The sequence below is a fragment of the Populus trichocarpa genome, chromosome 9, assembly GCF_000002775.5.
Source record: "Populus trichocarpa isolate Nisqually-1 chromosome 9, P.trichocarpa_v4.1, whole genome shotgun sequence".
Classification (NCBI taxonomy): Eukaryota; Viridiplantae; Streptophyta; class Magnoliopsida; order Malpighiales; family Salicaceae; genus Populus; species Populus trichocarpa.
In genome coordinates, this window is record NC_037293.2 from 10,006,883 (window position 1) to 10,033,627 (window position 26,745).

Consider the following 26,745-nt stretch of genomic DNA (forward strand, 5'->3'; position numbering starts at 1 on the left):
ATGAGGGTTTAAATAGCCCGTTCCTTCTGTTACTTTATTTGTTTCAGAATACTGCATCGCGGTAAAATGAGAATGAAAAGAGAGAGTACAAAAGACCTAATTTATGGGCCGTGAAGCTAGGTTGCTACTTTTGCTATGCCTGAAATGGCAGGAAATTCATAAAGGAAGTAATTACGTAATGACACTTGTCAATGCCACATTGTACCATTCTCAAATGAATTCTGACCTTACACTTGCCAATAATCCACGAGGGTTGTCACTTGTCAATAGCTTTTTTTGATAAACTCCATAATCATGGATCAAATACAAGGTGTTCCTTCAACGTTACGGGTGGAAGGTGAAATCTCAGCCGTTGACGTCAGTATCGTGAGATTTGTGGTATGTGATGTATGTTGTGATTTTCGAGAATCTTTCCGGACGCAAATCTATCCTTGCTATATCAGGAAATGTTGAGAATGTTTGCGTAGTGGGATGCAATAGTTGATTGGAACGTGTACCACAGCTATTGATCTAAAAAGAGGAGAAAAATCAATTGATCCTCGTAATATTTTTCTTGTCCTCGAATTTTATTTTGTTAAGAACCCATCCACAGGCAACGAAGAAATTCTCTAAAATAATAGATTCTGGGATGCGAAATGCATTCACGATTTCGAAAATGGTAATATCAATTTCAATTTCTCAAAAAAATAAATTAAACAAGTTTATCTACTCAACCTGTGACTCGATTCTTATATCGAGTTGGTCTCGGGTCGGATTTATACTATCCTTACAAAGTTAACATGATCTGAAAGTATGGATACAAGATTCATAGATCTGAGCTCAAAACAGGGGGCCATGGCATTGTCAGGATCATAATCCAGAGATGCATGTTGCAACTAGCACTAGCTTGCTCGGAGTCGATGTTAGTTTCTGTTACGAGTGGATGGTTGTTCAGTGGCTGTCAAGGTCATGCACAGAGAAGCCAGGACCACTAGGAAAGTGCTTTCTCTTGGCCATCTTTTCTTTCCTTCTCATTGGGCTAAATTATTCGTTTTCACGAGTAAGGGGAGAAAAGTGGGTGTGGTGAAGACAATTCACGCGGGGAAGTTGATATGTTTAGTGAAGTGATTGATGGATTAAGCATCTAATCAATTCAATTGATTAAGCATCAAATTAACTTTCCCTCGCATTGAAGAAAGTAAGCATATTTGCTCCCTGTCTATTTACTGGCGAGAATTTCTTCCCCGTGGCCTTGGGGCGGGGCCATGGCAATGGCACCCCGAAAGTCTCTTTTTTTTAATTTAAAGTTTGACCCTTACATTTAAAGATGATCTCCTGGTAAGCAGTTATTTGGTTCCTTCAAAAATAATTTATATTTCCCTGTGATCCTTCCATGCTTTAGCATATTTTCAGGTCTATCCTTGTACTTTTATATGACCCCCCTTCGGTGGGCCTTTTTCCCTAGGAACCGCCATTCACAACACTCCAGCTCTCCTTGAAGGGAAATAACAAAGGATAGCAAAAACATACAGTGACCACAGAGGGAGTTACATTCGAGCCTTTGTCGTTGGAAACATTCAAATAAAGGCATCCACTCCTCTTTTCTATACTCTATAGGCAAACAAAAATAGATAAAAACATTTTAAAAATATTAACTCGAATTAACTTGAATTAATCTAATATATATATATATATATATATATTTATTAAATAACAAACTATAAGCCTAAATATAAATTCAGTGTTTTTACAACCTCCAGTCCATTCATGTCTATTACAGGCCTAATAACTTCAAAGAAAAGCTACATCCCCATAACGTCTATTAGCCCACTCGTGTCTATTTATATATAAACAGCATTAACTTCGTAGAGCTCTTGTTTTCTTTAACTTTCAAGATCATTTTCCCCGTCAGGGACACTGTTCTTCTTTTTACTCTCACTCTTCTTGCATAATACTTGGATGCTTTGTTGTTTTTGAATTTATGACGTCAGGGTTCCTTTTTTTTTTTGTAATCTTCTTTTTTTAGCATTTTAATGGTTTTTTTTATATATAACAATGGCTATGAAAGTTGATGATAGGAAATTTTGAAAAATATTCTCCTCGACATTAAGTCCAGGATCTAGCATATCCAAAAATATTGAAGAAAAAAAATTCAATGTGACTCAACCAGATTTTGACCAGATTGTATCTCAAATCATAGGTTTTTAACATCAAGCCAAGTCAATTGTATCTCAAATCATAGGTTTTTCAGATCAAGCCAGGTCAATATCTTTCATTATTTTCTTTTCAACCTGGCCAGCCTTGGCCTAGGTCACCTGAACTGGCTTTACCGACTAGGGTTTTAAAATTTATTAAAGTCCTATTTATTTTTATGTTTTAAATTTTTTTTATTTTTTTTGTTTAAAATTAATATTTTTTTGGTGTTTTTAGATCATTTTGATGCGCTGATATCAAAAATAATTATTTTAAAAAAAATTATTATTTTAATATATTTACAAGTAAAAAAATATTTTTAAAAATAATTATATTTTTAAAAAGACTCTAAATAATTTTTCTTGACCGGAGAAGAAAAGGGAAAGGAAAAGTAAGGAAAAAAAAACATGAGGGAGGGGATGAACACGCCAACAAACCATATAATAAAAAACCACAGATTCTGTACTGAAGATAAGCAGAGACCAATTCATATGTCATCTCCTATATGGTTCGGGCCAATTAAAGCTCCATCATGTCTCTTTAGTTCCTTTCACCTGTGTTTCTTCCTTGATTCCTACGAAACCTAACAAATTATCCTTACCATAATCATTAAGTATTACTTTAAAAGAAGAGGATTTTTTTACAGTGCAAGATTTTATTGTTTATCCTTTCAGATATTATCACGGATGAGTTTTATAAAATTTTATATATTTTTAATTTGATTCTTGATATTTTTGTTGTTGATAAGATCAATTGATTTTAATTTTTCATTAAAATATGGGATAAAAAAGAGAGACGGAAATAAAATACGCGTCAGACATGAGTGACATGCTATAAATTTCATAAAAGATGAATCTTAATTCTTGAATTTTAAAAATCAAGTTACATATACAATTTTAGTGCCTCAATATTTTTTCAATTCAATTCTGGTAAAAAAAATTATTTTTGTTATTTTTAGTTCCTAGTCAAGAGAGGTCACTGGATTCCAGTGGTAGAAAGAGAAAAGTGTTATTAACACCGATTTAGGCTGTCAAAACGAACGATATTTGTATCAAATGATTCTATTTGATGGGGAGAGTTCATACTATATGTTTTTTCACCTTTAAAGTTCATGAAAAAATAGATGTGAGCTCGGATTGATTTTCGGTTTTTTGGACCTTTTTTTTAGGCTATAGATAGGTTTACTACGATTCCTATATTGTTTTGTAGATGTTTTTAGTTAAAAAAAAAATGAGTTGAAAATGGTTTTTTTTTGTAAAAGAAACTCAAGCCCCGCATAAAAACATGTCGTCTGATTATATTTTCAAAAAATTTGTGGCAGACAACATGTTTTCGTTCCAGTTGCAAAAAGTAAATAAATTAAAGGCTCAATTGTGCGGGCCTGCCAGGACAGGCCCTGCGCAGGCCTTAACAAAATAGGTTAGGTAGGTTGGTATAGATTACCGGGCCTAACAGCGTATGGCCTTCACTTCTTCTTTTTTCCTAGTTTTGTTTTTATATAAAAACTTTTTTTATGGTTTTTCCTCTAATTTTTTTAATTTATATTTAAATTAGTATATTTTTCTCTTTTATTTTATTTGGAGAGCCTCTTTAAAAGACAATCATATTTTCTAGTTGTGCATTTAAATTCAAAGAGTTTTTTTGATTTATTTATATATATTTTTTATTTGTTTCTTAAATAAAAACTATATATTTTAATAAACAAATTTAGCAAATATAGCTGAATAAATATCCTGTCTTTCAAGATTAAAAATCTTGATTTACAAATATTTCTCAATTTTTCAAGTTTTAATTTTATATATCATTAATAACCTTTTACTTATTTATTCGTAAATATAGTTCTCAATTTATTTGACTATATATATATATATAATTTTTTTATTTCAACTTAAATTTTTTAAAAAACCAAGAGTTCGTTTCTATTATCCACTAGATTGTAGGGGAAACTTCAATTTAACCCTTATAAATTCATCTATATTTCACTTTTATCCTTATAGTTTAAATTTCCCCGGTGTTATCTTCAAGTTATATACAAGTTCCAATGCTATCCTAGTCATTAAATATTAAATTTGGTTTTTCAGTTCTTCTGAGGTTTCTTACTGTTCTTGTAACATATTACAGCACTCATGGGGACTTGAGAGAAAAGTGGAAAAATAAAACAAAAAATATGAAAAGATAGCCTTTTGTTTTTTAGTCAGTAAAATTGAAACTCTAAAGGAACTACAAGGGCAAAACTGGAAAATTGTAAAGCATGCCGATTGATGCTCTTAGGTTATAAAAAGTAGTTTTTATAGATGCCTGGATTCTTCATCGTCATTTTTTTCCCTACCTAAAAAGGATACGAGTAATATACAGACAGTATGGTTACCATGTTGAGTTGTAACCGTACTGTCTGTAAATTATAAGTTGAACATTTAACCCGAGTTAATAATAAAATCATTTTAATTTTTAAAAATTAAATTAAAATAATATCATTAATTAAGCAATAGACTTACATGCTGGGCTGACCTGGTGTCAACTCCGAGTTAAACTTTTTTTCAAACTCAGCTGTTGATGCTGTGCTTTCTCCGCAATCTGAATGGTTATGATGAAGATTACGGGAGCAGTCCAAATAAGAGGACAGAACAGAGGTTGGTGAGAAGAAGCAAAAAGATATTGTTAGTAGCCCGTAAGTTAAGTTTTGCCAATGGGCAATCTCTGACCTGACAAGGTCAAGGAGCCAAACCCATGAACGAGGCCCCGAGAAGAAAAACTATTTGACTGTGTGAACGAATCTCACAAAGCTCTCCTAACAGAGAATCCAAGATAGCAGCAGATAATGATCACAGCTCCCAAATGCTGACGACATTAACCTTCATTATACATCTATAGCTGTATAGCATAATTTGGGAGAGGAGGGAGACATTATTTCTATTCTTTTCTTGCATCGACTTTTTTCTTAATTGATTATACATTGATAATTTCAGTTGAAAAATTAAATTACATTCAAATTTAATTAAAAAAATCAATAATATTATAGTTAATTAGTGATCTAAATAAAATAATATAAATTAATAACATGAAAAAAATAAAATATGACAATGTGGCCGCATAAAACTCAAGGATTTTCTCACCTGTCATGCTTACATGATATTTAGCAAGGAAAATATAAAAAATATAAACTCATTTTACGCTATCTCTTAACATAGGTTTTCTTTAATAGGAAGAAAGGAAATAAATAATTTAATTTAACAGTGTCAAATATAAGATAATACTATAGCTAAATATCCCTTTAAAAGTAATACTGAGATCTAATTTAATAATATTTTAATTTTTAATACAATATTATTTTAGAATTAAAATTATATGTCAAATGATAGAAAATAAAAATATAGGCAAGAATAGAGATGGTATAAATTATTTTGTTTAAATGAGTTTTTTTTTTTAATATTAGTAACTATTATAAAAAATAATAATATTTTTTTTATAAAATCTTTTAATTTTTGTAACTATTAAGTCAAAACTAATTTCAAAAGTCAAATCATAGTAAACTCGCAAACTCATTATTTTACTGATATTACGAGTAAACCGACGATTTTGACAACAATGCAGCTGCTAATTGAATATCTGGATTCTACATAATAACCAGCAGAGTGGGATATGCAGATTACACGATAGAGGCAAAAATTAGGTCTAATTGCCTCAGCAGAAATGGTTACAGTCTGCAATCAAAGACCCTCGAAGAACCGAATATGGTCTTCAAATGTCTCTCCCTGTCGAATTTTGGAGACTGATCCATCATCTTCAACCTAAAAACACAAATTCAAACTCTAAGAACCATTATTCTGGCCAAAAACCATTTGAACAGCATAAATCATAAATTTTTTAATTGTTCATGAGATGTTCCAAAATTTAACAGCAGTCTTTTGTTATATAAAGACACTAGCAAACAAACGATATGAGTTAGTGAAACAAACATTCTAACATGATTTATAACTTAAGGCATTGTAAGATCCAAAGTTATTCCATACCCAGTACTCAGGAGGGCGCATCTTGAGATTGTATGTCGACGCCATGCTCATACAGTAAGCACCTGCATCATGAACAACCAAACCAGCTCCCTGCAGAAAAACTCTTGATAAGAAAATGCTAATTCTTGCTGCAAACCACAACAAAAGAAAGGAAGAGCAATTAAAAAAAAAGAATAACCTTAGCAGGAGTTGGAAGTTCTCTATCCTTTCCCAGGAAATCTGCTGACTCACAGACAGGACCAACCACATCAAAAGTTGAAACTTCCGCACTGGGTGACGCAGGAGAAACAAGCTCTATGTGCTGAGGCCAAACACAAAACGAGTCAACTCCAAGCCAAAAAGAAAACAACAGTGTAATGACATTGAAGTGGGGAAAAAGAAAAAAGAAGGCTCCCTAGTGACTAGAAACAGTTGTCAAAAGGGAGATAATACAGATACATATAGCAACATGAAAGCCTGAGGAAACCCAAATTTCTTCACTTTAATAAGATATTATATCGATCTATAGCAATACATGTGTAACTACACGTAGACATTAGCAGCGGGCCATTCTGAAAATAGTCAAACATCACCACCAACCTGAAAGAATGTCAAACATAGTTCAGACACCCAAATCATTTTCAAGGCAATCATTCAGTACCCCCTAAAATCCTAGTCATAATGCAAACAAAGGTGTTATAGTCTTCTAAAATATACATGACAACAAGGCTAGATCAAAACCGGATGCCTAAACCATCATGATATCTATAACTATCAAGTAAAAGCACATCGAATGAAAGGCCACTTTCAGATGACAAAATATTTATCAAAAAAGACATCATAATACACTAAAATAATTCCTGTACAGTCAAACATAACAAACTCAATATTAAAAAGGGTTTATCATGTTCCACCACTTACTTGATAAGCATCATAAAGACTAGGGCGGATAAGTTCAGCCATGCTTCCATCTATCACAACAAAATTTTTTGTTCCATTAGTTTTAACCCCAGTGACCCTGTTCACCAGGCAGCAAGTATTTGCAATGAGAGATCTCCCAGGTTCAATAATGAGATTGAGATCTCGTGAGAGCACCAGTTCACGAACCTAACACAAACAACCAATAATGTAAGTATTGAGACTGTAAATATCAGAGTGTACTGAATATGATCTAGGAAAATGATTCTTACAGTGTCAATGAGATCTCTTGGAGTAGGAAGGACAGCACCAGAATGATAATAATCTATACCCAAACCACCTCCAATGTTCAAGTAATCAACTTCAAATCCCTGGGCTCGGATTTCATCAATGTAGTTAACCATAAGAGCTGCAGCATCTCTGAATATGTCCACCTAAAAGACATAATAAAGAGAGGTTCACTGGACATTCAAACACTGAAATAAGTGGTATATAGAGAAAATACATGAATGAATTATATATGCCCCAGAAAAATGTAGATAGTGGCGTTGATAGAAGTAAATAGAATAAGAAAGAATGATAAATGATAAATATATGTCAAGCATCCATAGCCAACAAATAGTAGAAAGGACACTCGCGCGCGCAAGCACACACACAAAAAAAGAGCATTTGCAGTTGAGATACCTTGGTGATGGTTGATCCAAGATGGCAATGGGCCCCCACAAGCTTCAGCTCATTAGGGTGTGCCTTCACAGCATCCAGAAACCATTGCAGCTTCTCATTTCTAATACCAAATTTCGAGTTCTTATTCCCAGTAGCAACATAAGGATGGACCTGAGGAATACAAGCACAAAGTATTTGATTACACAAAATGCATTTGAAACACAGAAACCTCCACAAAATCTCTATCACATAACTTTAGAAACTTAATCAGCACAAACTTTAATGTCCACAAATTTATAATATTGATTTTGAAGCATGAAAAGGAAAGCTTATCAGGAATCAAGGATTAAAAATATGATGACAGACCTGGATGAAGTGGTGGTGGAATGAGAGATAAAATTATTCAGTAGCATTGATGCATGGACAAAAATAAGAGTTGCTGTGTTGTTAAAGGCAGTAAATTTGGAGTTCCAAAAGAATGCAGTGTTGACAGGGATTACATTATAGAGCTGCAGCAGATGAAAAGGTGTTGTGCACACACTGCCTGTACATTTATATTATTGACTCAAAAATAGCTAGAGGCTCCATCAGTTCCAACTTCAAATTTCTAACTGATTCTCTGCAGAAAAATCTCATTCATCTAACTTTACCTAGGCCATGAATTAACTCTTTCAAAGAGCTCACCATGACTTTTGTGGTGCCAGTTTTAAAATATATGAGCAAATCAGCAAGCATTATCCTTTTCTGCACCATCAAAATCACTTGCTCATATGGTAGCTATTACATACCTGAGGGTCAACATCTGGGTTGATCCGAAGTAGAACATTAACCTTCTTGCCAGCAATTCTAGCAGCAGCCACAATATTTTCCAAATCGAATTCACTATCCACGTTAACAAAAACACCTTCTTGAGCAGCTAAAACCAAATCATCCAACAGCTTCCCATTTCCATTAAAAATACACCTGTCCATCCACACATTACCCCTAAAATCAGACCACAAAAATTCCCACAAACACCACCAATCACCTCTCTATAACACAGTAAACTAAATCCCAATCTACCATGAAACCAAGCTCATTTCAATTCGCACATAAAATTTCAAAACTGACCGAGTCATACACATCAAAACACTAAAAGAAGCAAAAACAAGACTGGACTGGATCTTCCAATGACACAAAATATATTTAAAAGACACATACTTTGCTTCAAGTTAAAATACAAATGAGGAAACAAGGCCTAGTCTTCCAATAACCCAGCACACATATAAGGACACAAACTTTTTCCACAAATGCACAATAAAATCCACGTAGACATACCTCGTGGGATCGAAACCGGCACGGAGAGCCAGCCTAAGCTCGTTACCACTAACCAAAACAGCACCACAACCCAACCCTCTCAAATGCTCCAAAATCTTCAAGTTATTATTAGCCTTAATAGCATACCCAATGATAGAACTCAATCCTTGTAAAGCATCCTTATAAGCCTCAACATTTCTAGTAATCTGTGGCTTACTGTACAAATAAAATGGTCTCTTCTCAACACTCTCCATAATCTCCTGAACCTTAAGGCTCTCACAGTAGAGAAATCCATCTTGGGATTTTGTAAAACAATGCTTAAACTGCGTTTTCTGTGTTGTGGCTGTAGCAGGGTTTTGCTGGGATATAACTGCCTTGAGAGAGTAGCTTTTTGAGAGTTTGAAAGGCAAAGTTGGGTTTTTGGGAAGTGGGTTATGGTTTAGAGAGTGAGTTAGGGTTTTAGAAATGAAGGGCGAGTGAGAGAAATTAGTAGCAGCCGCCATTGATGGAGGTGAAGCGAGTGTAAGAGAAAAGTATTTGTTTTTAGGGTTTTACAGCGAAGCGTCAATGGGAAAGTCAGATAAAAAGTAGCAGGCAGCAGAGAGGTTACGACTTACGAGCTGCCTGCCGTTGGAATTTTATTTTTGTATTTCATGACGCGTTACCAGTAAAGAAATATGCTGTAAGAAAGTTTGAACAACAATCAGAATACTTGTCGTTTCCATGGCTGCTCGCAAGAAGCAATTTTTTTTTTTACAAAAAATCACCAAATTTTGCAACTTTCATCTTAAAATCTACCATTTATATACACCTTTTCTTTTTATTCAATTACACGTTCAATTCCAAGAAAAAAATATCTAACCCTAAAAGAAAACAGATTCGACATGGATAAAAAAAATCGAACCCAAAAATTTGTAAATGTGTATAAGAAGAAGAAAGAATGAGTAATGCTAATTTTATGAATGTTTTTTCTAATTCATTTTTCAAAAAATATCACGCATGGGATGAGAATGTTATATGTTGAATAGGCATATCTTATTAGTGAATTTGGAAAAATTATTATTATTTTCATAAACTTATTTTGAGTTTTTTAGTGTGTATGAATATGCATTGGATGCACTATTTCCACCCGTTTTGATTATCAAGTACCCAGAAAGAGGAAAAGGGAATGAAAAAAAAAGGCTAACAAAGCACGAAACATTTAGCAGCCGAAGGTCCACTTTTGCTGGCAGATTGATGGAAGGCAACTGAAACGACATGTGCGATATACAACAGGTCAACTACTCTTCTTGGCAAGAGCACGGATTTCCAGAATAATAATGGAGTTAACAGGTTAAATTTTGAGTTTATTTTTTAAAAATTATTAATTTTTTATAAATTCTGACGTCCCTAGAAATTTATATAATTATTAATTTTAAGATTTATAGTAAATGTATAGGCTGGTTAGAATATTTATATTAATTAAAAAAAATAAAGCGTGAATCACCCATGTAATGGCATCAGCAAAGCTTAAAAAATCAGAGCTACTGTAAGAGCATGCTGGTTCTCCCATGGCATACGTGTACCCTCGAAGGCCCATTATCTCCCATCAAGGCTCTTCTACTTGGATCAGCTTCATGCTGTAGGAATAAGTAACCCATCATAGATAGAAACGGATAATAAGATCTTGCTCGAAGAGAAAGCCGAAGAAACATATAGATAAGGAAGTCTCGAGGCGAGCCCAACCAAAACTTGGAGAGCCCATCATACTTTATTTTATTTTTCTGTTGAGCGATATTCTATGTAAATCAAGGTCACACATCCCTTGTCAATATAGTTTAGTGGCATGATAATAAATAATTCCACTATCATGCAACAAGACAAGAAAGAGAATTTAGACCTAGATTTTTGATGATCAAATACTCTCTTCTTCTATATATCTTGGATTTTGCTGTTTATCTCCTAGTATTTGTATTATTTATTAAGTATTTTCAAGCGTCCTTCCCCCTTTCATAAATGCACTTAGGATTCCCTAACCCGTTAGAAGATTTATTTTACAAGTATCCCAGTAATCTTAATCCTCGACAATCACTGTTTGCCATCCATTTCGCTATGAAAGAACTATATCATCCTTGAAGTGTTTTCGAATTCATCACATGCTTCATTGGGTAAACAATTTGCAAGAGCTTTTAATTTTCTTCTCTTACATGAACCAGCAACAGGAGTGCTTGACTTTATACATATATATATATATATATATATATATATATATATATAACATCATCTTCTCAAGTTGTGGAGCTCCACAAACAAGCAATTGACTTGTGCATCCTAACCTTGATGCAACATAGTGGCTCTGTGGTAGCTTTAAAATTATAAAATGTCAAAAAGCTTTCGTGATCATTGTTACCGAATGCCGACAACTTCATTGAACAAATCATCTTCAAACCATATCACCACCCAACCAACCTCGTAATTTATTAGATAAATACGTGAAATGAACATGTATAGTAGTGGATATACACGACAAATTGTTATTCTTAATAAATACATTAAATGTAGCGGTTATTCTAACTAGATATAATATGTCTGAATATCACATCCATAACCAAGCATATATATGTTTGTAACGTGATTCAAATATTTTTGTAAAAATGTATGCTAAATTTCATGTTTTTTTTTTTTTTTAGTTTAACGTGGGTGTCCGAGCCAGCTTACGCGCACCTCGACTAATCCCACGAGCCCTGAAGTTAACGACCATATAAGCCTCCAGTGGCCATCATATGAGCAACCACAGGGCTCGAACCTGAGACCACAGAGGAAGCAAATCTCTTGGTCCCAAACTCTTACCACTATTTCATGTTTTTTATTATTATTATTATTGTTCTTGACATTTACATATTTAAATGAGTGGAAAAATATTTTAAAAAGTTTTTATTTGTTGTATTTTTCAACCAAAACGCAATAAAAATGCATTATTAATAGAGGAACCTAAGATCACCTCTTTAAATTTTCTTGAATGCTAGAATCACAATTTAAACTTAAAAAATCAAGAAACGAATCATATTTTTTTAACTACCAAGTCAACCCCTTGTGATTCTAACCAAAGATAGATAGGCAGGTGCACATGAATAATGCTAGGAAAGGAAAAACAATCTTGGTGTCTAAAGATTCTTCCAGTTATATATTTCAAGATTTATGGGATCCATAAGGGGGCTTCACTCCTTCGATATATGAGATTTGGAGAAGAAAATAGAATATACGTGATAAAATTAATATTATTATAGTAATATATAAAAAAGCAGGAGGAGATTTTGCCGGGAAAAAGGAGAAGACGTTATGCAAAGTCAGTTAAAGTTTCTTTGGGAGTTCGTTAAAACCAAAATGAAGGGAGTTGCTTGCATTTAGCTATGGCTACATCTCTCTGATCTTTAACTGAAAGACAATGCCTATAGATTTTAAATTAGACCATGTCAACACAAGAAAATGAGAAAGAGTTATATATATATTTATCGACTTCTAATTCTGTCAATATCATCTTCGCTGTACATTTTATAATTAGCACCCTCTATTTGAGAGATCAACGCGAGTCTTACTAAAATTCTCTCTTATTTGCACCCTTCGGATTCTTTCCCTACATTCTTGCCAGTAGGTAATTTCTTTCCCTCCTCTTCTCTTCCATCTTCACTGGAAAAACCTAATTGTTCCTGCTTCAAATTCTTGCATTTTTCTTACCCTTTTTGGGAATTAGCTCCTTCATTTGCATGGATTGAGCAATGTATGTTTTTCTTATGGAGAATTCTTTTGATTTTATGTTGGCTAGAATACATACATTTTGAAGTGTTTAGATGCGTACACATGTATGGTTCGCTTCTGATTATTAAACTTTTAATGTCCATACATGTTTCCATTACGAAGGTTTGATGTTTGAAGCTCGATCCGGACAAACCATATAGCCAAAGATAAACCATGGACAAAACTCCCCCTTCCCCGTTTTGCTTCTATTGAGAAATGGGGTTGTTTCCTCGGCGAAACTTATGTGGTAGCTTCGGGCAAGCTTTTCAAGCACAAAAACTAAAACCATATTGCTGTGCTATCCTCTATAGGGAATTAGAAGATGTCCATGCATGATGCTGTGACCTTTCACTTGATTTATTCTCATTCCAGTTTGATCTGATAATTTCCTACTATTATTTCCCTTTGAAATATTGATAGTGTAATATTTTTGGGCTTTATTGTTGGATGTGTGGAGTAATTAATATGATGTTGATTCGTTAGTTTCCTATCATACTTAATAATATTCATTTTTGACCCTTTTTATCTTCCTCGTTATCCTAGCCGATTCTAAGCCTAAAATAATGCAAATGCATGTATTCATTGCATTTGACTCCTAAGATTTACAGGTTGAGAAAATTGTTATGTAATTTCAGTTGCATTGGATTTGTCTCCTTTCTGATCTTTTTTGTCTTCCTTTTGATATGGTCTTAGGCCTGACAATATTATTCGTGAGGGGCAATAGTGCTTGATTCTCCAGCTACGTTTGAGATCACAAATAGATCATCAGCACTGCAAAATTTAGCCATGGCTGATACTCTGTCTGGACCACTTGATCCACCTATCAAAGGGGGTAAATGTTCTAAAACATCGATTTAATTTGATGAGCTATTCTTGTTCAATCCTTTTGTGATTCTTGCCTCCATGTTCGGCATATATATATATATATATATATATATATATATATAGTTGCTCTACGAAGCTAGAGCTTTTCCATGTGTTAGGAAACAAAATGAGAAGGATCTTTTCTGCCTTCAATTTATCTATTTACTTGTTATATTCGCAGCTTAAAATGGAGTTCTAATAGATAAGGAAATATGGATTTTGGCTCATAAGACGGGCCATCCTTTTGGTTCTTTTGTAATGCTATGGTTTATAGAAACCCTGGAAAGGAAATATGCAGCAAACGGAAACGATACACTCCCTTGCAGAACAACTCTTTTCCCTATAATGAGTTACTTCGAAATGTGCTAACTGAAAGTAGTTCCATTCAAAATTTTGAAGTTTTTGCATTCCATTGTTGATGATTTGAGCAGGTCATGAAAAATCCGATACTGAACACTCTGAGGATGAGAGGAAGACAAAGCTTGGATCATTGAAGAAGAAAGCAATTAGTGCCTCGAACAAGTTCAGGAATTCCTTGACAAAGAAAGGACGCAGACACAGTAGAGTAATGTCTATTTCAATTGAGGATGACCTTGATGCTGAGGAATTACAGGCAGTGGATGCGTTTCGCCAAGCACTTATTTTGGATGAGCTACTACCCTCTAAGCATGATGATCACCATATGATGCTAAGGTTACTTTCTATTTTCAAGTCATTAATGTTTAGAATGGCATGTTCAACAACTCTCATGAAAATCACTTCTTTGACCTGCTCTAAGCTGCCTGGTTTTTTCACATATTGTATCACGACACAGATTTTTAAGGGCCAGGAAATTTGATGTGGAGAAGGCAAAGCAAATGTGGTCTGATATGCTCAAATGGAGGAAGGAATTCGGCGCTGACACAATCATGGAGGTAACCTACTTGCCTACATAAAAGATTTAAGAATGTCACCATATGGTAGTTTCTGAATTAGTTTGCTTATTGGTTCTTCATTCAGGAATTTGAATTCAAGGAAATAGATGAAGTCTTGAAATACTATCCACAAGGGTATCATGGAGTTGATAAGGAAGGAAGACCAGTTTACATTGAAAGACTGGGTGAAGTTGATGCTAACAAGCTGGTACAAGTCACAACATTGGATCGGTATATGAAATACCACGTGCAAGAGTTTGAGAAAACCTTCAATATCAAGTTTCCAGCCTGTTCGATTGCAGCGAAGAAGCATATTGATCAGAGCACCACTATTTTGGATGTGCAAGGAGTGGTAAGTGAAGATTATTACTGCTAGAAAATAGGCAAATATCAGACATTGAATTGCATCAAGCTTACTTGTTGTGCTATTAGAATAACACTACAAGAATGTTCATGGCCAGGGGCTTAAACAATTCACCAAAACTGCAAGGGAACTTATTAGCCACATTTCAAAGATTGATGGTGACAATTACCCTGAGGTAATCAGCTCTATCGTTTTAACTTTATTTTCTACTTGTCTACTTCCCTTAGATGAGTAAATTATTCTCATTTCGCCTAATGCTATTTGAATGTCCTGATTATTGTAGACCTTAAATCGGATGTTCATCATTAATGGTGGTCCTGGATTCAGGCTTTTGTGGAGCACAGTTAAACAGTTCATTGACCCCAAGACTGCCCAAAAAATCCATGTAAGCATTGATCTATTTTTCTCAGAATAAAAATAAATAAAAGAAAAGAAAGAATGAAAGAAAAATTCTATAGATCTCCAAACTAAGCCATTGCTGTAGAGTCACTAATCTGTTGTAACTATTTTTATCAGTTTCTGGGTAACAAATACCAGAGCAAGTTGCTTGAAGCAATTGATGCTAGGTAAGTTTATTCTTGATGGCATGAAACTTCGCTTTTCCAACGCCTTTTGAACTCGTCTTCTGACACTCATGGTGCCCTCTTCATCTTCTTTTTCTGGATTATAACCAGTGAATTGCCGGAGATTTTTGGTGGTACTTGCACTTGTGCCAATAAGGGTGGCTGTATGCGTTCTGATAAGGGTCCATGGAATGATACGGACATACTAAAGGTACATCTTTTCCAGCGTATGATTTTGTTTTTGTTGATTACATTTCTTTGTTTGCCGAGCATTTCATAAGACAAATAAGAAAATTATGTATCCTTCTTTCATTTTAATGATATAGATGGTCCAAAATGGTGAAGCCAAATGCCACAGGAGAACTTTTTCAGGAATTCACGAGAAGGCAATCTCTGAAGATAATCAGCCATGCACCAAGGTACTCATAATCTTGTGACCTTCTCTATGCACATCTGAGACACCCAATTTCATGCCATTGATTGATTGCCTAACATTTTTTTGGTTGTCTGGCAACATAAAGACAAACGCTTCTTTCAGCAAAGAAGCAGCTGCTGATGCTGCTGATTATGGACATCCAAGGAATCACGGGGAACATCAGATTCTTTCTCCAGTTCCAGAAGTGAGTTATCAGGATTCAAATCGGACATTGCGAATCCTTAGTAATATGTTTGAGCTTCGTAAAATTGTTACATTATAAATTGGAAAGTTGCATCCTTTGCTAATCTCAGAATTTTGTTCCTCGTATACTTGCCTTTGTAACTTGGAACGAACAGATTTTTGGGTGTTCTTTCCGGTGAAACAAAATATACTATATCATAACTGCTACTATGAACCATGTCAAAATCTTCAAACATTATTTGTCACCTTTTGGTCTTCTGTATATTCATTTCCGATGTTCTCTGTATATTGCAGTCTCCCTTGAGCAAAGGGTACAAAAGTGACCAAGAGTATGATTACTCCATTCCAATGGTTGAAAAGACCATTGATGCTGCTTGGCCTACACGGCAGAATAATAGATATGACCTCTCTAAAGGTATATAATCTGTCCCTTTCATACACATCTTTCATAGAATCAGTAGTTCTCGTCGAAGTTTAGCCTTATCAAAACCACATGAATGTCTCGTTTGACAAGTTTATAATTTTAACACAACTTCTTAAAGTACTTCAAATTTTGGCATCGAGAAGGAAATGTTTTGTGCAGTGCCAAACTTTTGAAATCTTTCTGGGATTCATATGAACAAAACTTTGCTGTCTGTCAATGCTACAGAGTCTCACCTAGAGCATGATGTTTACAAGGCTCAAAGACGGAGTGGTCAGATAGTAAACGGGATAATGGCCGTCGTGATGGGAATTGTCACCATGGTTCGCATATCACGCAACATGCCTAGAAAACTTGCTGAGGCTGCTGTTTACGGTAGTCAAGTTTATGCTAATGAAATGGCTAAAAGCCATGCATTGCCAGCACCATCCATCTCTACTTCTGAATACAAGAACATGATGTCGCGCATGGCCGAAATGGAAGAGAAGCTGAATGTTCTCAGCTCCAAACCTCAAGTCATGCTCCCTGAGAAAGAGGAAATGCTGAATGCTTCTATAAGGCGAGCCGATTCTCTTGAGCAAGAGCTATCAATAGCCAAGAAGGTACCCACTCGGTTTTCATTTATTTTATCTGGAGCTGTTTCCATTGTGGGAAAAAAATATTCAACTGAATGTAATGTTTGACCTTTTTGTTTGTCCAGGCACTTGAGGATGCCCTTGCTAAACAGCAGGAACTCCTAGCCTACATTGACAAGAAAAAGAAGAAAAAGAAAGTAAGTTTACATTATCTCTGATATTACTTGGCAAAACTGAGTCATGCATGAAACGTTGTTCTAATCAACCGTCTGTTCATATTTTCAGATTTTTGGATTTGAAATTAAGAGTTCATGCAGATGAAAGTAACATATACTGGGACCGAAAATGGTGGCGGTAGAGATTTGTAGCCCCACAATACCAGAATGTTTTCAGACCTTGTTTGCCTTGTGCAACACTGAACTCAAAGCTCGTGTATTTTATTTATTATTGTTATTATATACAATCATCTTCATGATGTGATTCTGTAAATTGAACAAAGACCTCGTTTAATGTCTAGTCTTCTACACCTAGCGTGGTGCAAAGGTTGGGATGAATTAATTAAAGAAAATAGATAGTGCGAAATTCATCACAAATTAAATTAGCCCAAACAGGCCGTCTTTGTCTCTCGCTAAACCAGAAAAGGTAAATAAATATTGGTAATAAAGAAAATTTAATTGGTTATGGATAAATCTCCATCACCATTCACCCCCGGGGCTGATTAATATTAGATTAAGGATAATCGGAAATCAACCTCTATTATTGAGTTCATCCGGCCACCTAATTTTGATTATTAGTCAAATAGGGACAGAAAAATTTTGAGCTTTTCATGGACTTTTACCCTACTTCTATATCTCAGAACTCATCAAATATATACTTTGGTCCTTAAATTCTTGAAGTCTATTTTAATCCTTAATTGGAAAATATGTTTGGATGGCCCCATGATTGGTCCATTTTATTCCAATCTTACTATTTTAATATTAATGTTTGACTTGTATACACGTGTAGAAACGTCCTTGAAGTCAAAATAAATTGCGTACAAATTTTTATCTGAAATATTCTGCTTTGTCTACCATTTTTTCTTTTCTTTTTTTTTAAAAAAAAAGAAATAACCGATGGCCATGGTTTCCTATAATTTTTGACACATACGGCGCGGTTATTATTGGTATATTTAAAAAAAAACATTTTGTCTTTTTTTCACGTTTAAATAGATTCGGCGATTTTTTATGATTGATATTAATCACCAAAACAGGAAATAACTTTAATTTTCCAGCAACAAATCATGGGAGATTTAACGACGACAGGTTTAATTGGAATACAAGCATGGTCATGCGTCTATGTATTCACAAAAATTTGAACAAAAAATTATCAGGCCTTTAATATAGACATAAGATATAAAATATAAGATTATAACGATAAAAACCATGCATGCAAATTATAAATATATTTATTTTTCGGTTTAAAAGAAACATAGAAAAATTTTTGAATTCTTTTTTTTTTAAATCAATTTTTTTAATTTTAAATTGTTTTGAGCTTTTGATATCATCATATCAAAAATAAAAATTTTAAAAATAAAAAATAAAATTTTGATAGATTTCCAAACAAAATATTTTAAAAAAACAGCTGCCGAAACCAAAAACAATATCTAAATACAAATTTGTATTGTCTTTGGAGATAAAGTGTGTTTACCAAATTCGCTGTAGTACTCAATGACTATCCCAAACAAGATCTGGGAAGACAATGCTCATGCAACACAAGGTCTGTGTTCTTCCCAAAGTGACCGAAAATTACATTAATTGAGAAAGTGTTGTATCCCAGCAAAGACGACATCAGTGATCGTATGTCATAGATACACTGTATTCGCACACTCGTCTAGAAACAACATCTACCAGTACCGGATAAGAGCGCCATCATAGTCTCTAACTTGGCAAAAACGCTTTTACCAGCAGAACTTCTTTTTCTGATATGCAGGAAGAGCAATGTTAGCCACATAGTTTTTTTTAAAAATAATGTAATTCCTATATAGAATTAAACAGAGATCTGTCTCCCTACCCGGCGGAACTTGGCTTCTTCTTGACTGTCTATGTAAGCAAGCAGCTCTTCCTGCCTCATTAAAGCTTCATATAAAGCCTGCTCAGGAAGCAGAAATGATTTAAGCCATCACACAACTTGAGAAGAAAACCCATGAAACAAACTAAATGCAATTAGACTAACATATGCACATTTGTGAAGAGATACAAATTTTTTGCAATAAAAGCTTTCTGACATACCCCGAGAGTAAACTATTCAAAAAGCTAATAAGCAATTAGAATTTGCATTTGATAGCTGAAGTGGTCTCCAATATATAAATTGACCCACGGCCATAAAGAGGTAAAGACACTGAATGGAATGCAGTAAGATCATGGAGATGTGCCTTTAAGAGTGAAAAATAGAGAAATTGAAACAGACAGGCAGAAGCCCAAATGGTGATGCTTCTAGTATTATGCTACGATAATCATCACATTGCGGAAGCTAATGTAAAAACAAAAAAAAAAACACCATCGCATGCTACATGCAAAAGTTTCTTAATGCAAGCTCACAGATTTGATGTAGAACAACACATTTGCCTAATGGAAAAGGAGCTCTAATGAGATCAATGTGTCTGCAGGTAAATGGAATTCTAGCCTAAAGAAAATCACACCTTTTTAGTAGCAATCAGCTCTGCTTCCAACGCATCCACGCGACAAACAGCAGCATTCAGCAATTCCTCTTTCTCATAAGGCATCACTGACGGCTTTGCTTGAAGTGTATCAACTTTCTCCTCAAGCTCACCAAGCCTTTTCAGTACAGAGGAGAGAAGGTCTGCCTCAGTAAAAGCAGAAGTTGGTGAAGAGGGAAGGCACTCCTCTTTTTGAGGTGCATCAAGAGCAGGTTCAGGAGAACTCTGGTCACAATCAGACAAGGTGTGGGGAAGCCTTTTGGTTACTTGGGATTTCAGTGAGCGGAATAGAGTAAGAAGTGTCATGAAGAAAGCCACAACAGCTACACAAATTCGAACATGAACCCCTTCTGGAGTCTTTCCAGTGTTGGGCTGGGGGGTTGTAGCTGCATCAGAAATTTTCAATTTCAACGTCTACTAAAATAAAATAAAATAAATGAGGGAATGCATTAAATCAAACAAATTTTTATACATGGAGCATAGTAAACACTGAACAGGATAAAATAAAAAACTACACTAAAGTAGATTCCCTAAATCTGACTTATCACTAGGAAACATTTACTAGACACAGTTTTTTTTTTTTTTTGGAAAGAAATAGTCCCCGCCACTACTTTGATCTAGGCCCTTCTTTGGAATGGGTAATAATTATTCCCCACACTTCTACACAACTAACTGTGACGTGGTAGAAAGGAAATTATGGAGCACTCAGATCCAGACTTATTTTTTCAAAAAAAATCATTGCACAATTCTAAGGAACCTTAATGACCTATTTCATATCAAGTTGAAAAGTGGGAGAGGATTATGCATTGTACTCAAGGCCAAAAAAACGAGTGAGTAACAATTCACAGGCGAGTTGCTCTCATACAATCATACAAGGCTACAACATTGTAAGCAACATAATTAACAGAGGCCGTGGACAAATGCATATCAATGGCAAATAAACATGATACAGTAAAACACTAGAATATACTTGCTGACCTTTGGAAACAGAAGGCCTCTGGATGGATGCTTGCTTTTTCCATTCAGCATCAACAACTTTGTCAACCATGGGAACGTATTCATCATACCCTGAGAAGCTAACACCATATCCTACCTTTCCGACTACCTTAGCCTGCAAATTCAATGACGAAAATAAATATAAAAAATATGACAAGAACAGGCCTCAGCAGTTGACCAACTGCTAGATACCGTAATTGGTTACTTCAGACAGTATAATTGAAAATTGCCAGTTCCAGATGACATTTTGAGTGTATGCTTTCTCGCTTTGCAACTACTCAGAGCAGAAATATTTAAGATTGCAGGAGATATTCCCAGGGAAATAAATATAATACAAAAGGAATTACTAGAATAAATAAGAAAAAAGACATTTTAAAACAGAACCCAACCCTGTGCCCATGTCACTTCATCATTCATTTTGATTGTCTAAAGTAACAATCATAAAAAAAACATTGTGTATTGCAAGAACAGTGTCTCAAAATAGCAGGTAAAAATTCAAGGATAAAAAACATACTTCTTCACGAACAGGTGTCAGTCGAAGATGGGAATAACTTTTCAGTGCTTTAGGGGAAGTGACATCTTCAGCTTCAGATCCTGACTCTGCAGTGGATGTATCACTGCCTTTGAACTGCCTCATGATACCAAGGCAATGTGCTAACATTAGGAAAAACAAAAATTGCACATGTCAACATCAAGATGAAGATAGAGAATCTCACCATTGGATACTGTGGCTTAGCATAAGCAATAACCTTGCCTTCGCTGTTTAAAACTTTTACAACCTGCCTGCCTCGGCGTGGTTCGCCGTTAAGAACCATCTGCAACAATATCAAAGTGATCAAATTTTTCATTTGTTTGTTGCTTGTAGTTTGTATACCAAAAATTAGCACATACAGCCAAGGAGGTTGGTGGCACGGTGATCTAAAAATTATAACAGCATGCACATCACATATATTAAAGTACACAGTAAATAACCTTCAATATTTCTGGGTTTTTCCATGGTCCCTTATCAGACAGAAGGCAACCCCCCTGATCAGCACATGTGCACGTACCGCCCAGGAATTCCGGCAATTCACTGCAAAACTTGCAAAGTTCTGATAAGTGAGAACACAATTTGTGACATTTATATTAACAATTATCAAGAATTTCAAAATAAAGGGTTGAGTGAGAATCATACAGTAGAAATTACAAAATAGATATGTATTATATAGCTAATTCGAGCCCAATTCACCTGGTATCAATTATCTCAAGCAATTTGGTCTGGTACTTGTTCCCGAGAACCTAAATTAGTTCCAAAATACAAACATACATGGAGTTAAGAAATTGTAACAAGCATATGCCAGCAAATTCCAATATATATGAGAGTAGAAATCTTAACATACATGAATCTTTGATGTAGTTTTAGGATCTAGAAAAGTCTTTATAGTGTTCCACAAAAGCCTAAATCCAGGACCAGCATTGATGATGAACATTTGATGGAGTGTCTGCATCAATTAAAGCAGTGCAACAGATCCAGTTTCAAGTACCCAATAATGATAACACTTCCAGCAAGGGATTATCAAAACAACTAAAATCAGATTACAAACCTCAGGGTAATTGTCACCGTCAATCTTCTGAAGCCGCATAATGAGATCCCTTGCTGACTTGTTAAAGTTCTTGAGGCCCTGAATGAATAGCAAGAAAGAGAAGAAATTAGCAGTTGACTGAAATCTTGATATACATGTGCTGCAATGTTACAAGTAACATACCACGCCTTGAACATCTAAAATAGTCGTGCTTGAATCTATATGCCTCTTGGCAGCAATAGTACAAGCTGGAAACTTTATTGCGAAACTTTTCTCAAACTCCCGCACATGGTATCTCACATACCGGTCCATGGTTGTAACATTCATAAGTTTGTTAGGCTCAACTTTTCCCAACCTTTCTATATAAACAGGTCTCCCCTCTTTATCCACACCATGATTACCATGAGGGTAATACTTCAAAACTTCATCCAACTCTTTAAATTCAAAATCCTGAAAACATACAAGGTAAATTTTGGTGAATAGGGGAAAATGTCAAATAGCAAAGCATTTCAAGGAAATTGTTAGATAACATAGTTACCTCCATAATGGTATCAGTACCAAACTCGTTTCTCCATTGAAGCATATCAGCCCACATGTGCTTAGCTTTTTCATTGTCAAATTTCCTTGCTTTCAAGAACCTGAAGAATATAAATCACATAAGATTATCGGCCATTATTACTTATCAACCATGAGAAAACATGAGACTCGAAAAGGTACATAATTCATTATGGGCCACAACAGATCACCTTAACATCATATGATAGTCATCATGTCTTTCAGGCAATAACTCATCCATCACCAAAGTCTGTCGAAATCGATCAACAGCCTGTAATTCCTCAACATCTCGAACATCCTCAATCGAAACAGAGCTAACTCTTCCATCACCCTTCCTCCTACTCTTCTTCTTCAGAGAATGCTTGAATTTAGTAGATGCATTAAGCGCTTTCTTTTTCAAAGACCCAATTCTAGTTCTCCTCTCATCCTCAGAGTTCTCAAAATCAGATTTCCTCTCTCTCCGCTCATCACTACTATAAAACCCCTCAAAACCTGCCCACATAAATAACACCATAACATTAACACAACCAAAAGAAAAGGACTTTCTATGTCAAAATTCATAGCATCAATTTTGCTTCCAGTACAGTAAAGTAGTGTAGTAAAATTTAACTCAGAAAGAATTAGAAATAATAACAATGCTTATCGCTAAAAATTACAATTTAAAACGTAAGGAAAAAAAACAAAAAATCAAGCAAAAGTGTAGCAATCTAAAGTGAGAAAGAAAATAAAATAAATACAATTAAAAACCCAAAAAGCAGAGGTTAAGATAGATTGCTATGATTTAAAGCGATCGAGGCAAATAAAAAAAATTAATTTAAAAAACGTACAAGTATGAAACTTTCAGTGAAACCCTAAAATCAGTTAAAGAAAAAAACTCACAAGGTCTGGCGAATCGATCCAACGGACCCGACATCACAAATTGATGCAAAGCACCTGAATTTCACTCGATAAAATCAAACCGATCACCGCATCAATCACCGATAACAATAACTTTACCTACAGATAATCACAGCCGATATATAATTCACATTTCAATAAAAAAGATTCAGAAACCCTAGAGAAAAATCAAGACAGAGCATTTGACTAAAATTAGGAGAAAGAAACGATGAATGCAGCATAATGTATGGACTAGGTAGTACCTGTTGTTAGTTAGTTAGGGATAATTTATATTCCTTTAACACGGATCACGAGTTAGATCGGATGGTTAGGAACGCATCAAATCAGCGAAAGAGGAATTATAATCTGTAAACGGAAGGTTGGTTACAAAATTAGATGATGATGATAATTAGTAAATATATAAATAAGAACTAGGGGAAATAAATTAAATTCGCCGAGTATCTCGACGGCGAAACGAGAGCCTTTTTTCTTACGGAGATGGAGGGGGAGGGAGGAGGGGTATTTGTTAGGTTTATAGGAGGGGAGCGAACGTGGGGGGTTGGGTCGTAGGGCCTACTAGTTTTTGTTTTTTATTGATTTTTTTTTAGGTTGGCATGCCATGTGGCAGATGGAGAGTCGGGTGGGCATTGAATTAACAATGTGCCGGTGGTTGTTTTTTTAACAGATAGGCTCATTATATATTTGTTTTTAGAGTAATATAAGAAGATTAAATTTTAAAGTGTGATGGACATTCCATTTTAAAGTGTAGGCCCAATTTATATTCCAACTGGTATGTTTTTTTATTAAAAAAACTCAAATTTTTACCATGAAGAATAATAAGAAATAACAAACTTATTTAGCATGAAGAGTATAGGGGTATATTTGGAAGTTTGAAAAAAATATATTTTTTAAAGTGTTATTTTTAGGAATAAATTAAAATAATATTTTTATTTAAAAAAATTATTTCTTGCATTAATACATTAAAATAATAAAAACATATAAAAAAATTAAAAATAAAACACAAATCTCGAAGCTGCAATTGTATCATGTGAACAGGAAGGAATCCGAAGAGTTTTGTTTGCTTTTGTAATGAGCAATCATGAGTTGATATTATTGCAGGTAGTTGTTCCTTTTTTTCATTTATCTTTTTGTTTCCTCTGCTCTTGTTTTTTTTATATATATATTTTTTTTACTCCATTCTTTTTTTTAAAAAAAATAAGGTTAGATAATTGATGAGTAAATTCGAAACCAATTTAAAAAGTTATAATAAAAAAATATTTTTTTTTCGAAATTCAAGTATTGAATTCTTTTATCTAATTAGGGTAATCTGGACTGCAGCATTAGCAAGGAAAGAGAATAAAAATAAATAAAATAATTTTCTTTACTCGTTCCCTTTTAGTTTCTTCACGATTACCAGTAGAACCACTCTATTTTCTTCCATTGTATGATAAATACTGAAATATAAAACTGGAAAATAAAATTTCTTTGCGTGACCATCATGATATTTTTCAATTCGAGTATTAGCTCTCCGGTGCATGAATTTTTTGAGAATTATCTATGGTACATTAATTTTTTTTATTAACATGGATGTACAAGTCAGCTTACGTATATCTTAATTAATCTCATGAATTCTAAAATTAACAATTATATAAGTTTTAATGAATATTATACTAGCAAAATGGTACATTATTGATTTTCCGAAAATGGTGCTACAAAATGAAATCACCAATGGCTTTGATCCATCACATCCAGGTCTACCCACTTCCGGTCAACTTTTTTGCCCTGTGCCACTGTTTGATGTTGCTGTACAACCATATTTTTAAAAAAATTTAAATTTTCTTACCACGGCTACTTATCTCATTAATTTAGCATGATCAGATATTCATCAAAGAGTAAAACAAGATAATAATTTATATTTTCTATCTCTAACCCTCAAACTTTGTGAAAGTCAGGCAAAAACATAGCGTGGAACAAGAGATGCTGCGTAATTGCATGGAGAATTGAAAAAGTCGCGCCGCGGATGAACTGGTTGGTGCTCATGGCTTTCCGAAAGCCAAGGACAGTGGAGAGAAACAAGTGCACTCGCCTCAACGAAAAAGAAAAAGGAGACACCAGTGTAGACCAGGCCATTTTCAAAAAGCCAGTCAAACAATTACAGAAAGCTATTTTCACTGATATTAAAATATATTTTAAAAAAATAAATAAATATTTATTTTAATGTTATAAAGCCTTTTAGCTGTCTGAAAAGAAACGATTTTGGGCACGTTGAAGTGAATTAAAACCCGGTCCGGCTCGGTGGGTCGACCCGAGACCCGGCCGACCTGAAGCTAGAACCAGACCGAGTTGAAGAAAAAATGAAAGAGAGAAAAACTCGGTGCGACCCGACGGGTTGACCCGGCAACCTGATTAACCCAACAAGACCTTAATTGCTGGCAATTAAAAAACCTTAACTTCTTCGCTAAATGTCAGAAATCAGAATATATGTCACCGCTCTAACAGTAGGAACAGATAAAGAAATGCATTATGCAACTGCCTATCAAATGCCATGCGCATGCTGTCCATGCCATGCTGTACTTACCAAAGTCTAATGCTAGAATATTCACGGAGGATTTGTTTTCCTAATCTATGAGGATAAAAAGTCAACTCCAACATAATTGAGCGTTGATTCCACCGTTTTGGTTGCTCCTTTTACATGATGACATCCTTTCAGGCGCCGATGGACACAGGAAAAGTTAAAATGAGAATGGCAGGAGGTGCGAGTGAATGACGGGGATAAGGCATGGTCTTAAATCCATGCCTGGTGGGTCCACCTCCGGATTTAAGAAAATAGAAATAGAGAAAAGCCAAACATAGGCGATCCAATAAAAAAATTCAGATTAATTTTATAACCTGTTTAAAAACTTAGTTGTGGTGGTTGGTTATTTTTTTA

General features: G+C 34.6%; 3 protein-coding genes across 5 annotated transcripts; 1 reads left to right on the forward strand and 2 right to left on the reverse strand.

The window, feature by feature from the left end:
* Nucleotides 1-5,695: 5,695 nt before the first annotated feature.
* On the reverse strand, nucleotides 5,696-9,681 carry LOC7464016 (diaminopimelate decarboxylase 2, chloroplastic). Of its 2 annotated transcripts, XM_002312997.4 has the most exons (8): nucleotides 9,060-9,680; nucleotides 8,531-8,705; nucleotides 7,764-7,913; nucleotides 7,352-7,513; nucleotides 7,083-7,268; nucleotides 6,361-6,483; nucleotides 6,183-6,272; nucleotides 5,696-5,960 (listed from the first exon to the last, which is right to left on the reverse strand). In XM_002312997.4, the coding sequence occupies exons 1-8, from the start codon at nucleotides 9,539-9,541 to the stop codon at nucleotides 5,880-5,882; spliced, it is 1,449 nt and encodes a 482-aa protein (XP_002313033.1). In that variant the 5' UTR covers nucleotides 9,542-9,680; the 3' UTR covers nucleotides 5,696-5,879. The 2 variants fall into 2 exon arrangements, with proteins under 2 accessions (XP_002313033.1, XP_052311917.1); XM_052455957.1 differs by lacking the exons at nucleotides 5,696-5,960; nucleotides 6,183-6,272; nucleotides 6,361-6,483 and adding an exon at nucleotides 6,557-6,761 and having other exon boundaries at nucleotides 9,060-9,681.
* A 2,837-nt stretch (nucleotides 9,682-12,518) lies between these two features.
* On the forward strand, nucleotides 12,519-17,658 carry LOC7456361 (phosphatidylinositol/phosphatidylcholine transfer protein SFH3). 2 transcript variants are annotated; one of them, XM_024608543.2, is made up of 15 exons: nucleotides 12,519-12,669; nucleotides 13,506-13,644; nucleotides 14,108-14,369; nucleotides 14,491-14,590; nucleotides 14,676-14,942; nucleotides 15,052-15,129; nucleotides 15,238-15,339; nucleotides 15,471-15,520; nucleotides 15,629-15,728; nucleotides 15,844-15,936; nucleotides 16,039-16,137; nucleotides 16,431-16,551; nucleotides 16,786-17,159; nucleotides 17,258-17,329; nucleotides 17,418-17,658. In XM_024608543.2, the coding sequence occupies exons 2-15, from the start codon at nucleotides 13,599-13,601 to the stop codon at nucleotides 17,451-17,453; spliced, it is 1,800 nt and encodes a 599-aa protein (XP_024464311.1). In that variant the 5' UTR covers nucleotides 12,519-12,669; nucleotides 13,506-13,598; the 3' UTR covers nucleotides 17,454-17,658. The 2 variants fall into 2 exon arrangements, with proteins under 2 accessions (XP_024464311.1, XP_024464310.1); XM_024608542.2 differs by lacking the exon at nucleotides 12,519-12,669 and adding an exon at nucleotides 12,670-12,795.
* A 1,111-nt stretch (nucleotides 17,659-18,769) lies between these two features.
* Nucleotides 18,770-24,330, reverse strand: LOC18102146 (phosphatidylinositol/phosphatidylcholine transfer protein SFH6). Its single transcript, XM_024608831.2, has 15 exons — nucleotides 24,080-24,330; nucleotides 23,820-23,936; nucleotides 23,132-23,432; nucleotides 22,924-23,023; nucleotides 22,569-22,835; nucleotides 22,407-22,484; nucleotides 22,203-22,304; nucleotides 22,052-22,101; nucleotides 21,796-21,895; nucleotides 21,540-21,638; nucleotides 21,338-21,451; nucleotides 20,806-20,938; nucleotides 19,810-20,213; nucleotides 19,182-19,259; nucleotides 18,770-19,089 (listed from the first exon to the last, which is right to left on the reverse strand). The coding sequence occupies exons 2-15, from the start codon at nucleotides 23,851-23,853 to the stop codon at nucleotides 19,069-19,071; spliced, it is 1,881 nt and encodes a 626-aa protein (XP_024464599.2). The 5' UTR covers nucleotides 23,854-23,936; nucleotides 24,080-24,330; the 3' UTR covers nucleotides 18,770-19,068.
* Nucleotides 24,331-26,745: the final 2,415 nt, after the last annotated feature.

Excerpts from the sequence above, each read along its gene's own strand:
- LOC7456361 (XM_024608543.2), top strand. The coding sequence starts at position 13,599 with ATGGCTGATACTCTGTCTGGACCACTTGATCCACCTATCAAAGGGG. Across the intron at positions 15,130-15,237 it reads ATGGTGACAATTACCCTGAG|ACCTTAAATCGGATGTTCAT; the intron begins GTAATCAGCTCT and ends TGATTATTGTAG. Across the intron at positions 16,138-16,430 it reads TTCTTTCTCCAGTTCCAGAA|TCTCCCTTGAGCAAAGGGTA; the intron begins GTGAGTTATCAG and ends TGTATATTGCAG.
- LOC18102146 (XM_024608831.2), bottom strand. The coding sequence starts at position 23,853 with ATGTCGGGTCCGTTGGATCGATTCGCCAGACCTT. Across the intron at positions 21,896-22,051 it reads CTTGAGATAATTGATACCAG|TGAATTGCCGGAATTCCTGG; the intron begins GTGAATTGGGCT and ends CAAGTTTTGCAG. Across the intron at positions 21,452-21,539 it reads CTAAGCCACAGTATCCAATG|TTCAAAGGCAGTGATACATC; the intron begins GTGAGATTCTCT and ends ATCATGAGGCAG.
- LOC7464016 (XM_002312997.4), bottom strand. The coding sequence starts at position 9,541 with ATGGCGGCTGCTACTAATTTCTCTCACTCGCCCTTCATTTCTAAAACC. Across the intron at positions 7,914-8,530 it reads ACCCAGATGTTGACCCTCAG|GTCCATCCTTATGTTGCTAC; the intron begins GTATGTAATAGC and ends TGTATTCCTCAG. Across the intron at positions 6,273-6,360 it reads AACTTCCAACTCCTGCTAAG|GGAGCTGGTTTGGTTGTTCA; the intron begins GTTATTCTTTTT and ends GTTTTTCTGCAG.